We start from the raw sequence: 14555 nt of genomic DNA on the forward strand, positions 1-14555 counted from the left end.
AACATGGCCTGTACCACGTCATGAATATGACAGTTGAAATCTATTCGTTTTGAATTACCACAAAAACAAACAAATATGTAACAAAAAAGCACAAAAGGCACATAGACAATTTCCTTTTAAAAGGTAACCTGATTGAAAAAAAACAAGTGACTGCTAAATTAATATGAAAATCTACTTCTGCAATGTTCATAAAATATGTTATAGCCTTTAACAACAAAATTGTTTAAATATTAAATATAGAACAGGATGAAAGCCTATTAATTGTTATCCGATGAAAAAAAGTTGATTTAGAAATATGCAGTCTACAGAATAAATGCACATGCATGAATTTATTAAACGAACTAAAAGTAGAATTGTATCACAATAATCACAGGTTATAGCTAGTATTCTTATACAAAAATATGCACGCAGTTACTATACAATATCAACAATATTTGAAAAAAAATTGCGAAAAGAGTTTAAAACATTTACGCTATGTTAAACATGCACATATACACATAACAAAACTAACAGCATTGACAAACAGCGTGATTCTTGTCGCATGGATTCGTATCAAGTGAAGTGTGACTTACTTTTTTAATGATTATTGTGTAACCGTGTATGTCATTTTAAAATGTCAACTTTACCCGACAGAGGTTGGGCATGGCTTGTCCTCCTAGGGTCAGTAGGAGAACACATTGTAATGGGCTATTGTGCGTATGCTAGCGGAATGATACATATAGCTCTACTAGAAAACTTCAATGCTGATTTATTGACAACAACATGGATATCTGCATTATTTCTAGCTTTTATGTCAGGCTCAGGTAAATCAAGAATCAATATTGTTTCTCTACGATTTATAATTGAGTTATTGGATTTGAGTCTTTTAATGTAATTGAAGTTTTATCATCTTTTTAAAGTTAATATTGAATTCATAAAACATGTAGGGAGAAATCAATAAAAACTAAAAATATTGGATGTGCGAGAATCTAGAACGTCCTTGCTAGAAGGGGTAGAATTTTGTTTACTTGTTATTGTACCCTCAAATTAATGCCAAAATGGCATACACTAAAGGAATTGAAATAGAGAGCATGTCAACGTCATTAAACTCAAAATAGAGCACGGTTAAGGTATTTAACTTATTACAATGTTGTCAAATATCCATTGACTGTTTGTAGTTCTGACTTGATACAATGTATTACGAACGGCATTGGTTTATATAGCCAGATTTTGCACTTTGCAAATCCTCCCACTTGTTCTACGGTGATTTAAGTTTCAAAAATATATTTCCAAGTCAATGGGAAGACTGGCTGTGTATTCTTCCACTCAATTGCTGTATATCAATACCTTGTCAATTCAAACGGACGACCTTTTGAAAGAGAATCTGCAAGGGTCAAGTTCGTACAGAGAGTATATTATACGACTGATCTTGAACCATGTAAAACGACCGCAGTATTTTCATGTTGACGAGACTGAAATCATTTCGTCCTCCTAAAAGGATACAGAGATACGAAAACCAGATCAAAAGAAACTTATATTACTATGAATTCAGTTTCCCTCTACTATCAGTAATTATAAGGTTTTAAGTTGTAGACGCATTGCTCACGGTATCATATTTAATAGATATGTATTTATATTGATTTATTGATTGGTATTTGCTTATGTTTCATGAATCTAAAAACGACGAGAACAGATTAAGAAGAAATACAAAATGGTACAACTGTAGGTTCTACAATTGTGTTTGACGGGGGCGAAGACTGGGAAATAATAACCTAATCCCAACAGTAGAAATTCTGATATAACTTTTGTATAAGATATATAAAAAAGTAAAATCACAAAAATACTTAAAAGCAAGCTGGTGTTTGACAATCACTCAATGCTATGTTTACAGGTAAATATAAATTTGCTGCCACCCTACTAGATATTTGGTTATTCCTGTTATAGAAGATATATAGAAGCAAGCCTTTATCTCATTGTTATGTTTTCAGGACCTATTGCCAGTACCATCATCAACCGATATAGTTGTAGAGTGGCTATGATGCTAGGGTCACTCATGTTATCTACCGGACTTGTCTTAACAGGGTTTGTAGAGGATATCAAATGGACATTTCTTACATTTGGAATTTTGTCAGGTAAAAAAAGTAACAGTCCAGATAAAAAGTATAAACAAACAATACACAACTCCAAAGTAATTCAAGAGTGGGGAGGGGTCAATAAAACCGGACAAAACAAAATGTTAGAATTTACTAACCATCGAAACAAATAAAAAAAGGTATACGATAGAAGCGCAATAATTAAAAATATTACGTTTCGTTTAAAGAAACGATCGTTGTCTTTCACAGCAACTTTAATTCAATTGTGTCCCTTGAATGTATGCGATCAGAATAGACACTTTAAGTATTTAAAAAATGAATCACATATTCATTTAACACTATAAAAACAGAAAATAAACCATTGCCTCTATTATAACATTGCATAACAAAAGTTGACAATTAAAGTTAACGATGTGTGACACATCAACATGTTGGGATATTTGAATCTTGGCACTTTATAACAGAGTATACTAGTTTTGATGTACCTAGATTTAAACGAAAAGAAAATAGGTAAATCTTAATTTCTAATACCATAAGGATTTCAATATCAGATTTAGAGTTCATATTGGAAAATAACTCATCAGAGACGCTCTAATAATAACGCCAACAGTATATCTGCGTGGGATATATTAGGTGTATTCTAACTACTAATATATTGACACAAATCAATAATAACATATATCAACGCTGACCTAATTTTGTTTATGAAAAGAAGATAAGAAAGCTGTTTAAAAGGCGAAACCATTTGATATTCTAACACACCATTGTGACAATAATTATAATTATAACCTTAAAAGCGTCTCTTATCAAGCGCACGAAATCATGTATTAGTGATTTTTAACACAAAGAGGCAATGAATGAATCAGTGAAATTTCAGATTCATGATTAGTTTGCTATTCATATGTTAATTAGGGAATACATATGTATGCTTTTGCGTTAGGTTTTATAACATGACATGAGTTTGTTTTCTAGGTAGCAAATACACAGATAACTAAGTTAATTGTTGTAACATACAACTGAAAATACTGTAATAAAATTAAATATTTGGAGCGTAAATGTGTCAATTAGGCATTATCTGAATTGATAACTCCAATATAAAAAAGAAGATGTGGTATGATTGCCAATGAGAGACCAAAATGACACATACATTAACAACTATAGGTCACCGTACGGCCTTCAACAATGAGCAAAGCCTATACCGCATAGTCAGCTATAAAAGGCCTCGATATGACAATGTAAAACAATTCAAACGAGAAAACTAACGGCCTTATTTATATATAAAAAAATGAACGAAAAACAAATATGTAACACATAAACAAACGACAACCACTGAATTACAGGCTCCCGACTTGGGACAGACACATACATAAATAATGTGGCGGGTTTAAACATGTTAACGGGATCCCAACCCTCCCCCTAACCTTGGACAGTGGTATAACAGTACTATAGACTATTTTCATATTACCGACTTTTGATTCTGACAGGTTACCTTTTCTGTGGTAGGATATCCTGGTACTCTGTTCTGTAGAGTAAGAGCAACTTAAATTGATGGAATCAAGTTTACAATCGGTACAATTAAGAGGTGTAGTGTACTGTTGTATGTTTTATGTACGCGACAAAATCACCGGAAAACAGTAATCTTTCACCCCAAATTACACCAATTATGTGTTTGATTTTACTTATGTTTTGCTTCGTCTAACTTGACAGAGTAATAGGATGTCTTACTACAGATTGGGTTGCCTGTTGAAAAATTGTATAATCCGTAGTCAAAAGACATTAATGTAAAAAAATGTCTCTTGCATGTATACTATTAGTGCTACAACACATGCATCATAATTGACAAATATTTTAATTTTGAAAAATATAAAACGAATACAAGCACTTTTGAATGTACTATTGACTGCGTTTAAAATTTAAGAACTAGTTTAAATTTTTCATTAAAGCTACATTTTAGCAATTCTAATAAAAATAAGCCTAGGTGGTCAAAATGGTCTGTCTATTCCATCTTCTGTATCACAAGACTGTCAACACTGCCATCATTAGTTCAAACCCCGAAAGTTCGACTCGAATATTTGCGTACTTGGATTTTCAGTTTTTCTGACAATTCAAGCTCCATGAATCTCTAAGGGTACTGTGGTTTCCTCAGCAAAACGCAGTAAAAACTAACTGCTCACATATATATCAAATAGTGATAAAAGGGACATATAACGCCATTAATCCATCAATTAATCAATCTAAATATTATTGCTTTTTTTCAGGAATAGGACTTGGGTTATGCTACAACACTGGGTTGATAGTGATAGCGTTTAACTTTGAAAAGAAACGTAACATGGCGTGTGGCATAGCTATATCCGGTGGTGGAATTGGACCTTTTATTCTTACTCCTGTTTTCCAATTAATATATGAGAAATACAATTATTCCGGATTTTTCCTATTATTAGGAGGACTTGCATTACAAAACTTTGTGTTCGGTGCCACATTTCGACCATCTAAAACAGAACTTGCAATGAAAACTGCAAATTCAAATCGTAAAGAAAAATTCTGTGATTCTGTGTCATCTTATATGGAGATAGTTCGGAGTGGCTCAATGTTGTGTGTATGTTTAGGATTCTTCCTTGCAAATATTAGTATTTATCTACTCTATATACATTATCCTGAGTATTGTCTCCATACAAAATCATCGAAAATGGAAGTGTCTATATTTTTATCAGTAGCCGGTATATCTGGCTGTTTCACACGTGTATTGTTTGGTATGGCTAATAACAGTCATAACATTGATGAGTTACTAATGTTATTTGGAGTGTTTAGTTTATTAGGTTTAGGTACCATTATCTTCCCTTTATTCAGTTCATATACAACGGCCAAAGTGATGTTTGCTTGCCTACTTGGCGGATATTCTGGTTGCTGTTGGGCAGTTGTGAATTCTATAGTTATAAATATTTTAGGACAAGTGAAAGTCGCCCATGGTGTTGGTTATCTCATGATGTATGTCGGAGCTGGAACATTCATAGGGCCGCCACTTGCAGGTAATTTTTTTTCTTTTATATATTTTCATACACATGTTTACAGTAAACGCGAAGATTTTTTAAATGTATGTGCAGTTTGCAATCCGGCAATATAATTTGACAGTGTTTGACTGGCAGAATATATGTATGTTTGCAGGTTGAGTAGAAAATTACAAAAGAAGCGCCATTGGACTGCATAGCAGTCGTTTCCTTATCTAACCAATTAACTTTATTCAATTTACATTTATAATAGTACTAGCAACTTGAGAGATTAGTAAGGATTACACAGGTTACACTGTATACATATCTTTATTACAACATATCTTTTTTAAATTAACCATTTTGACAAGGTATACAGAAATACGTATGTACAATATACATAATGATTAAGAAAATGCAAAAAGTAAAAGACATTTTATCATAAAAAATAGGGATGGCTTTACACTAGATTCAGTTTGGAGTACACACAGATAAATTTATGATTTTCATAAATTTGTAAAGTTCAATAAGCTTTTTTTTATGTAGACATCAATAATATACACTTTAAATTATTTGGTCTGCTGTAACTACTGTATGCTAAGTTGCAACTTGATAAATATGACTCTGATCGCGGGTTTGCAATAGAAACACTACCGACTGATTTTGAAATGAAATGAAAATATAATATTTTAAAAGACAATAATAGATATTTTGTATGAATTATATGTATTTGATTTTTTTATTCTTAGGATTTATCATTAGTTATGGTGGAACTTACGGAGATTCCTTCACAGTAGCAGGTATGTACAACTTAAAACTTTAAATGAGATAAAAGAAAAATAACTGAAAATATTCCTTATCTCACACAAATATCAAGCACATGAAAAACCCTGATGAAATTATATAATGGTTATTGTTTATTCAAAACCGGTCAAATTCATTGCTGGATTCGAGTTTGCATCATATACCTGTACAATAGAATGTCACTAAAATTTTGGATGAAGGTAAAATAAAAAATGGGCGCCTGGCAAATAAAGGCAACTCTAAAATAAGTAAAGTAAAGTCACAAAACAAAACTGAACTCCGTGGATGGATAGACGGAAAGACGGACGGAATGACAATGTTATAACAATATACGTCGCGTAAACGGGCGTGAAATAATTAAACATTACACCTAAGCCAAACCTCAGTAAAAGAAAAAAAAGATATTTAACTCATTAACTCATAAGCTCTTTGTGTAGATATTAAATGTCTTTATTTCTTATATTACTGTAATAAAATATGTATACCTGTACGTTTTTCAGGTATTTTGTTAATTATGGGAGGATTTAGTTGCCTTTGTTGTACAATGTGTCAAAAAGCAGTGGACACCAAAGAAAGTTTTGATGACTTTGAATTTACTGTAAAAGCTGATGAAAATAAACAAACTATTCAAGTAAATAACAGTAACGAAGAAAATGATAGATTTTTATTGAAGGAATAAAAAAAATATGAGTGTGGATATAGGGTTTATAATCAAACAGTAAAACATAATATAGAATTACATAACAAACAACAATTTAATATTCTTAGTGTTATGAAACTATATTTGTGGAAAGTCTTTCAAATTCAAAGGTTCTAGAAGAGACATATTAATATACTATCAAGACGCTGTCATGTGTATATACATGTATGTCTCTGGTTCTAGTATGTAGCTATAGGTTAATTTTAACTCCCACATTTATGTCATATATGAAATGTCAAATCGCACAAATACTGAACGACGAGGAAAATTCAAAAAGGAGAGTCCCTAATCAAATGGCTAAATCAAAAGCCCAAACACACCAAACGAATGCAATTGTCATATTTCTGATTTGGTACAAGCATTTTCTTAAGTTAAAAATGTGGATTTAACTTAGTGTTATAGCTAGTTAAATCTCGCACTTGTATGACAGTCGCATAACATTATAGTGACCACAGTGTATGAACAAAACAAACAGACATAATAGGTAAAAATGCCAAAAATAGGTGTGCAGCAATTGCAATAGTACAACAACACCATTACGGGATGTATAAGCACAAAGCCACGCGTCATATTACAATGAAAAAAATATAAAAGAACCGAGGTTGTAACATTGAAGCATATTAGCAACATATATTATATTACATAAGTTATCATACAACAATAATAATAACGAGATGTATAAGTATTGAGCCACGTGGTATGAAACAAAGAACACAAAAAAGCATATAGACAAATAGATATAAGAAGATGCGGTATGAGTGATAATGAGTCAATAATGAGTGATAATGAGTCAATTCTCCATCCAGGTCTCAATTTGTAAAAGTAAACCATTATAAGTAAAAGTATGGTCTTCAACACGGAGCATTGTCTCACATCGAACAGCAAGCTATAAAGGGTCCAAAGAATGACTAGTGTCAAATATTCAAACAGGAAACCCAACGGTTTAATCTTTATAAAAAACGAGAAAAGAAAACACTTATGAATCACAACAACAAATGACAACCATTTGACATCAGTTCTATTACGTAATATCGTGATTGTTTAAATAGGGGTATAAGAAATATATAAACCAGAGGTTGTAACGTTGAAGCATATTAGCAAAAATGAAAGACCAGACTAGAAAACATATCATAGAACAATAACACAGTGACGGGATGTATAAGTACAAAGTCACGTCAAATGGATACCACCAAAACAGACTAAACGGTAAAAATAATAATCAGAAAACCAAACAAACGAATACTTTTACACGTTATTAAGATGATAAACAACGTCTGTACCCAGAATTTATGATATTGACAAAATCCACCATAACGTGTCCATTTTTAAACACTAGAACGTCGAACGTCTTTTAGCGCTAATACATGTATGTCCTAAATGAAATCAATAGCGTTTACGACAATTCTATGATGTGGCATGCAATTAGTCATTTCAGCATTAATTTGTTCAATGCTGGTTGTTTAAGACTGGCATTATTTCAAATTAAATCTGTACCATTTGATCGAAATTGTTTATTGTCCAGTTGCCAGTATTTTATGTTCATTAAAGGCGAACATACAAAAATGCTAGTGCAGTTGAAGATATCGTTTATTTGAGAAAAAAAATAATTATAAACTCCAATGATGTCTTTAATATTTATTTGACGGCGGGCTTTCAGCAGTTCTGGTATTTTAAAAGCTCATCAAATCATTAACCGGTTTTAAGTTTTTGATCATAACTAAAGACACACGAACTAAACATAACGTCCAGTGTTAAATATTTTATTCATTATGTGAACGACATCATGTTAACAATAAATATTGTGAATAGGTTCTATTATCATTTAGGATTGAGCCTAAATTTTTACGGTACTTCGGAATAAACACTAGTTGGGATTTTAAACTAAAATATTTAAGAGCGAGTAAAAACCGAATTTTTATGACTTAAGTAAGAAACTATTCCAATCTTCATTTTTGAATAGAGGCCGTTTTAAATAAAAAGTTACGGACACTTTTCTACGTGTTACATATGACCTCAACATTATCATTTTATTTTAAATTATAGGTTTTAGCTATAGATCAGTTTAATCCAAATAATAAGTTGCGATAAGTTGTAGTATAATATACTTTATTATGTTTATCTTAAAGTGTCACATAAGGTGAACAATTAATTCTCGAAGGAATTAGTCTTGCATGGATTCGTATCAACTCAAAAGCAAATCATATGTTTAATGTTTATAGTGTTATCGTTTTTGCATTTACAAATAATGTCAACCTCCCCCGACAGAGGTTGGGCATGGCTCGTCCTCTTAGGGTCAGTAGGAGAACACATTGTAATGGGCTATTTAGCGTATGCCAGCGGAATGATACATATCGCACTACTAGAAAACTTCAATGCCGATGTATTAACAACAACATGTATTTCTGCACTATTTTTAGCTTTAATGACAGGCTCAGGTAAATGAACAATTTTGCATTATTGTTTTCAAATAAAATATTTGTCATGTATTGTAATTGTAGTTACGTCATCATGTGTATTTTGTACAAGGGGAAAATCAATACACACTTACATTAGTTATTTTAGTGTTATACGAGAATCCGTGAAGTCATTACTAAATTGAATACAACTTTTTTCCCCTATAACTAGTACGTATACCCTCTCAACCACGACAAAACGGAATATACACTTAATCAATAGTAATATAGTAATAGAGAACACAGCATCGTCAAGAAACTCAAAGAAGAACAATATAAGGAATTAATGTAAATTGTTACCAATTATAAATTGTTAATTATTAGCAATTGGTCGTTTTCTGTTCTTTATGGTAAATTTTCAGGTGTATGGCTTTCATTATCAAATTTAATATGGAATCACATTGATTGATTGATTGATTGGTTGGTGTTTGCTTAACCCCCAAATGTTAATATTTCGTTAAGACGAGAACGGATTAGCAAACACTAAAACTTCATGGTACAAAAAATTAATGTAGTTTGGTAGGTTTGGATAATGTCAACTTCCTGCCAGCTTAGAACGTATTGCGATATTTCTGTTATTAAAAACAAGCTTGAGCCTAGTGTTTCGCAATTGCTTATTGTTATGTTTTCAGGACCTATTTCCAGTACCATCATCAACCGATATAGTTGTAGAGTGGCTATGATACTAGGGTCACTCATGTTATCCACAGGACTTGTCTTAACAGGGTTTGTAGAGGATATCAAATGGACATTTTTTACATTTGGAATTCTTGCAGGTAAAATTAGAAAACCGAATTCCAAGGTAGATTCAAAAGAATGAGTCAATAAAAACTGACAAAAGAAAATGCTAGAATATATTACTTGGCTACCAGGCGTATAATTTAATACGTCAGACGCACGTTTCGTCTTCATAGGACTCATCAGTGACGCTTAGATCAAAATAGTTACGAAGCCAAACAAGTACCAAGGTGAAGAGCATTGATGACCCAAAAATCCAAAAAGTTGTGCCAAATACAGCTAAGGTTATCTTACAAAACGAATGGATAACAAACATTCGCAAGCACCATGGAAACTTATCACAAATAAAAAAAAAACATATGCATTTCACACCAGGAAACTATCGTCTTGTTTTTTAGCAACTGCCATTTTTTTATTCTTTGGAATGAATATGATAACTTTTTTATTCTGTAAAATTGGGACTTGTATTTACAAAGTAACATCAAACACTATAAAGACAGAAAATAAACCTCACTAAAGTTATTTGCTTTAATTAATATATTACAGAATACAATTGGAACGTGATGGTGGTGTGACACATCAGAATTCATGAGTCTTATAAATCTTGGCACTTTATTACAGAGAATGATAATTTAGTTAAAAAATGTAAACGAAACGAAGTTGTTAATTCGAACCCCGCAAGTTTTTCTCAAATTTTAATTGACAATAATGGTCAGATTTCGGTCGATCCAAGATTCGTGATTCTTTTTATGTACTCTCATTTCCTCAAGCAATTAAATCTTACTGCAACATTTTATCAAATAGTGCTGAAAATGATATTTAACATCTGAATATTTTATTTTCAGGAATAGGATTTGGGCTATGCTACAACACTGGGTTGATAGTGATAGCGTTTAACTTTGAAAAGAAACGTAACATGGCGTGTGGCATAGCTATATTAGGTGGTGGAATTGGACCTTTTATTCTTACTCCTGTTTTCCAATTAATATATGAGGAATACAATTATTCCGGATATTTTCTATTATTAGGAGGACTTGCATTACAAAACTGTGTTTTCGGTGCCATATTTCGACCATCTAAAGCAGAACTTGCACTGACAACTGCGAACTCAGACCGTAAGGAAAGATTCTGTGATTTTGTATCGTCATATATGGAGATTGTTCGGAGTGGTTCAATGTTGTGTGTATGTTTAGGATTTTTTCTGGCAAATATTAGTATCTATCTACTCTATATACATTATCCTGAGTATTGTCTCCATACAAAATCAACGAAAATGGAAGTGTCTATATTTTTATCGATAGCCGGTATATTTGGGTGTTTCACACGTATAATATTTGGTATGGCTAATAACAGTCATAACATTGACGAGTTACTTATGCTATTTGGAGTGTTTAGTTTGTTAGGTTTAGGTTCCATTATCTTCCCCTTATTTAGTTCATTTACAACCGCCAAAGTTATGTTTGCCTGCCTACTTGGCGGATATTCTGGTTGCTTTTGGGCAGTTGTGAATTCTATAGTTATAAATATTTTAGGACATGAGAAAGTCGCACATGGTGTTGGTTATCTCATGGTATATTGCGGAGTTGGGACGTTCATAGGACCACCTCTGGCAGGTGAGTTTTATTTTTTACACTAGATTAAGCATGATAAGATTAATTAGTTTCTGTTTTTAATAAATTTGCAAAGTTGATTAATCTTTCGTTATTTTTGGCAGACATCAATGGTGTTTAATTAAAAATAATTGATTGGGTGTAATAATATCATGTATATATCTTTTTTTATAATATGACTTTACATTTTCTGTATTCCCGAAAAGCGTAGGAAATCTTTTTTTAAAATAACACTAGCTTTAAAAGGATATTTTTTATTTGTTGTTTGAAATCTTTCAAATTCTAGAACATTTTTTGTTATTTAAAAAGTCTAATATAACTACAAACTTAAATTATCTTGAAATACTCTATATTTTTATTTTTAGCCATGGCGTTGTCAGTTTATTTTCTTTCTCTGAGTTTGACTTTCCCTGGTATTGTTCGTCCCTGTATTATAGTTATTTATAGCCTTGTGTGAACCCTCTTTCAATAAACGCCGATTCTGCATGTTCTATTCAAATGTATCTTTAGGTTTTCTACTATCTGTCAGACGTTGCCATTTCAAATTCATAAAAGTTTGTGTGTTCCAACTATAAGTTTAGCCGCATTCACTTAGAGCATGTTTGCATTTGGTCTACATGTAACCGTAAATACCGATCACCGTTTTGATGCATCTGACAACTGAAATCATAAGTTATAAACAATTATGGACTCCTTTCTATATTGAAGTTCAGCCCAGAATGATATCATTCTATGTTGTATGTCAATGTCTAGAGTATATCTCCCAATAATAAACGATGGTGTAGAAGATTATAAATGTAGCATCAATTTACCAAATTTAAAAGTGGACTTTGTTCGATTACTTAGCACACATTCAGGAAATACTAGTTATTGTTTTTATCATTTTATCCAATAACGCGGGCTGTGTTTTGATTACAACTCTGTCTAATTTAGGACCTCATAGTAAGCCTTGTTTGGCTATCGACTGTTTCTCTCTTGTAAAGTTCACACTCCATGTCAATTCTAACCCTAAATAAATAAAGTATTTACCCATTATAGTTCTATTCCATTCAAGATAAAAACAATAAAAAAAAAAGGTTTCTCGGAAGAGTTCTCCTCAACATAATATAATATTACTTATCGGCAACCATTTTTAATTTGTATTTTTAACTGATTTACTTTTTCGATGCATTTTAAAAATCTGACATCCAAAAATATATGTTACGTAGTTCACATATACTGAAAAATAATTAAAAAAAAATTCTTTAAGAGATCCAATGGTGATTCTGTCATTGGCACAGTATCATCAGCATACACTAGCAACAAGAACTTAGATAGATCGGCAAAAATATATTAACCCTATTTAAAAAAGATTCCTAAATTAGATCGAAATTTGAAAACTGTTTTCAATTTCTTTTAATCCCTTTCAAACCATTTCAATAACAGTCAAATGGATTCCCTTGCGGTCATTTAAGTTGTTAAAAGATGTGATTTAGCTACGAAAAACCAATAAGACACGCCCCCGTTAAACAAAAAAACTGATGGGTAGTCATTTTAAATTTTAAAGTGTCGGCCCTTTTGTAAGATGAATCAATCAAGCAGAACAGCATACATATGTGAACTACGTAACATATATTTTTGGATGTCAGATTTTTAAAATGCATCGAAAAAGTAAATCAGTTAAAAATACAAATAAAAAAAATGTTTTAAGTTGTTCATATGCAGTAGCTTTCAATAAGAAAGATTGGTGATATAAGAGATATGAAAACTAGCGTCATCGAAGTAATTTTGCTAAAACAAAATAAAACGAGAATGCTGGTTACAAATTTCAAATAACTTTAGATATGTATAACGCGTTAGAAATTGTTTTCTGCTCATTTAATTTGCAGTCTGATAAATATGAATTTGGTCTCAGTCTTGCCAAGTAATAGACATTACCTGATTTTCGTATGAAATGTTCATATAATATTCCTAATGACCACGATTAGATATTTTGAACGAATAATAATTATCTGTTTTTTATTTGTTAGGATTTATCAATAACTGTGGTGGTACTTACGGATATTCATTCATAGTGGCAGGTATGTACAACTTACAATTTTTAACGAGACCAAAGAAAAATAATGCTTATAAATCTTTCATACACAACTGTGAATTTCAGATATAATCTTTGTCTTTAAAGTTATTACGTGACTTTGAAATATAATATTTTTATGTATTTCAGGCATTTTATTAATTATGGGAGGATTTAGTTGCCTTTGTTGTACAATGTGCCATAGAGCAGTGGACACCAAAGCAGATATTGATGACTTTGAATTCACTGTAGCAGCTGATGAAAATAAGCAAACTATTCTAGCTAGTAATAAAACAGAAGAAAATGATAGTTTTTTGATTGAAGAAATAAAAAATTTGAACATCGATATTAGGTTTATAAACAAAGAGTAAAACATAATTTAGAATTACATAATAAAGAATAATTTACTGCTCTTAACGTTATGAAACTTTATTGTAAATTCAACGGTTCTTGGGTGTGGCTATAGGTTAAATTTTACTACTGTATATATGTCATATGTATAATCCACACACAAAACACAAAACAAGAGGAACATGAGAGCCTATTGTTATCCTGCTGTTTTAGGCATTTGACTCATTTGTAGATCTTACACTTTCTCACGTCCTATAATAGTGTTAACGATTATACATAAACAAAAACTGTAAAAGGATTAGGTCCAGTAAGACCCCTTTTTGATCCCAACTATACCAGTTTTACAAAACTCTTAAAATGTAAACTTTCAGTTATTTATTGGCAAGTAAAGTGCTTCTGTTACATAAATATGGGCTGTTTTTTTTTTACAATACAATGCACATCATCGGGTACTAGCATCATTAAGTCATGCTAAATTACTGAAATCTTCACAATTTAAGCATTTTAGTTAAATTTTAGACGGTTTCTGTATTAAATGAAAGTGGTCGCATTTGAGTTCATTCTTAATCTTAAAATGTAAGTTGTATTTGATGATAATACATAAAATATATAAAGATTGAGGACGAACACGGATGCAGCCACTTTCATTTTTGACCACTTTGATTTTTGGCATATTTGATGATTTTTCATATTTTAGCTTGAATCGGAGCGTTTTTAATGACTAAATCAGTTAAAATATTTCACATAAACTTATTGAATCAACTGAAATAGATACTGAAGTGTTTAAAAA

At 31.5% G+C, this 14555-nt stretch overlaps 1 protein-coding gene across 1 annotated transcript; it reads left to right on the plus strand.

Moving 5' to 3' along the window:
• The first annotated feature begins 549 nt into the window (after positions 1-549).
• Positions 550-13826, plus strand: LOC139502267 (monocarboxylate transporter 12-like). Its single transcript, XM_071291699.1, has 8 exons — positions 550-803; positions 1968-2111; positions 4331-5098; positions 5806-5856; positions 9646-9789; positions 10597-11364; positions 13371-13421; positions 13565-13826. Exons 1-8 carry the CDS (start codon positions 614-616, stop codon positions 13783-13785), a joined length of 2337 nt encoding a protein of 778 aa, XP_071147800.1. The 5' UTR covers positions 550-613; the 3' UTR covers positions 13786-13826.
• Positions 13827-14555: the final 729 nt, after the last annotated feature.

The sequence above is a fragment of the Mytilus edulis genome, chromosome 13 (genome assembly GCF_963676685.1).
Source record: "Mytilus edulis chromosome 13, xbMytEdul2.2, whole genome shotgun sequence".
Lineage (NCBI taxonomy): Eukaryota > Metazoa > Mollusca > Bivalvia > Mytilida > Mytilidae > Mytilus > Mytilus edulis.

What these genes read in the sequence shown, in the direction of transcription:
- LOC139502267 (XM_071291699.1), top strand. Translation starts at nt 614, where the DNA reads ATGTCAACTTTACCCGACAGAGGTTGGGCATGGCTTGTCCTCCTAGGG. An exon ending in AGCTTTTATGTCAGGCTCAG is followed by an intron (nt 804 to 1,967) that starts GTAAATCAAGAA and finishes TTATGTTTTCAG; the next exon opens with GACCTATTGCCAGTACCATC. An exon ending in TACATTTGGAATTTTGTCAG is followed by an intron (nt 2,112 to 4,330) that starts GTAAAAAAAGTA and finishes GCTTTTTTTCAG; the next exon opens with GAATAGGACTTGGGTTATGC.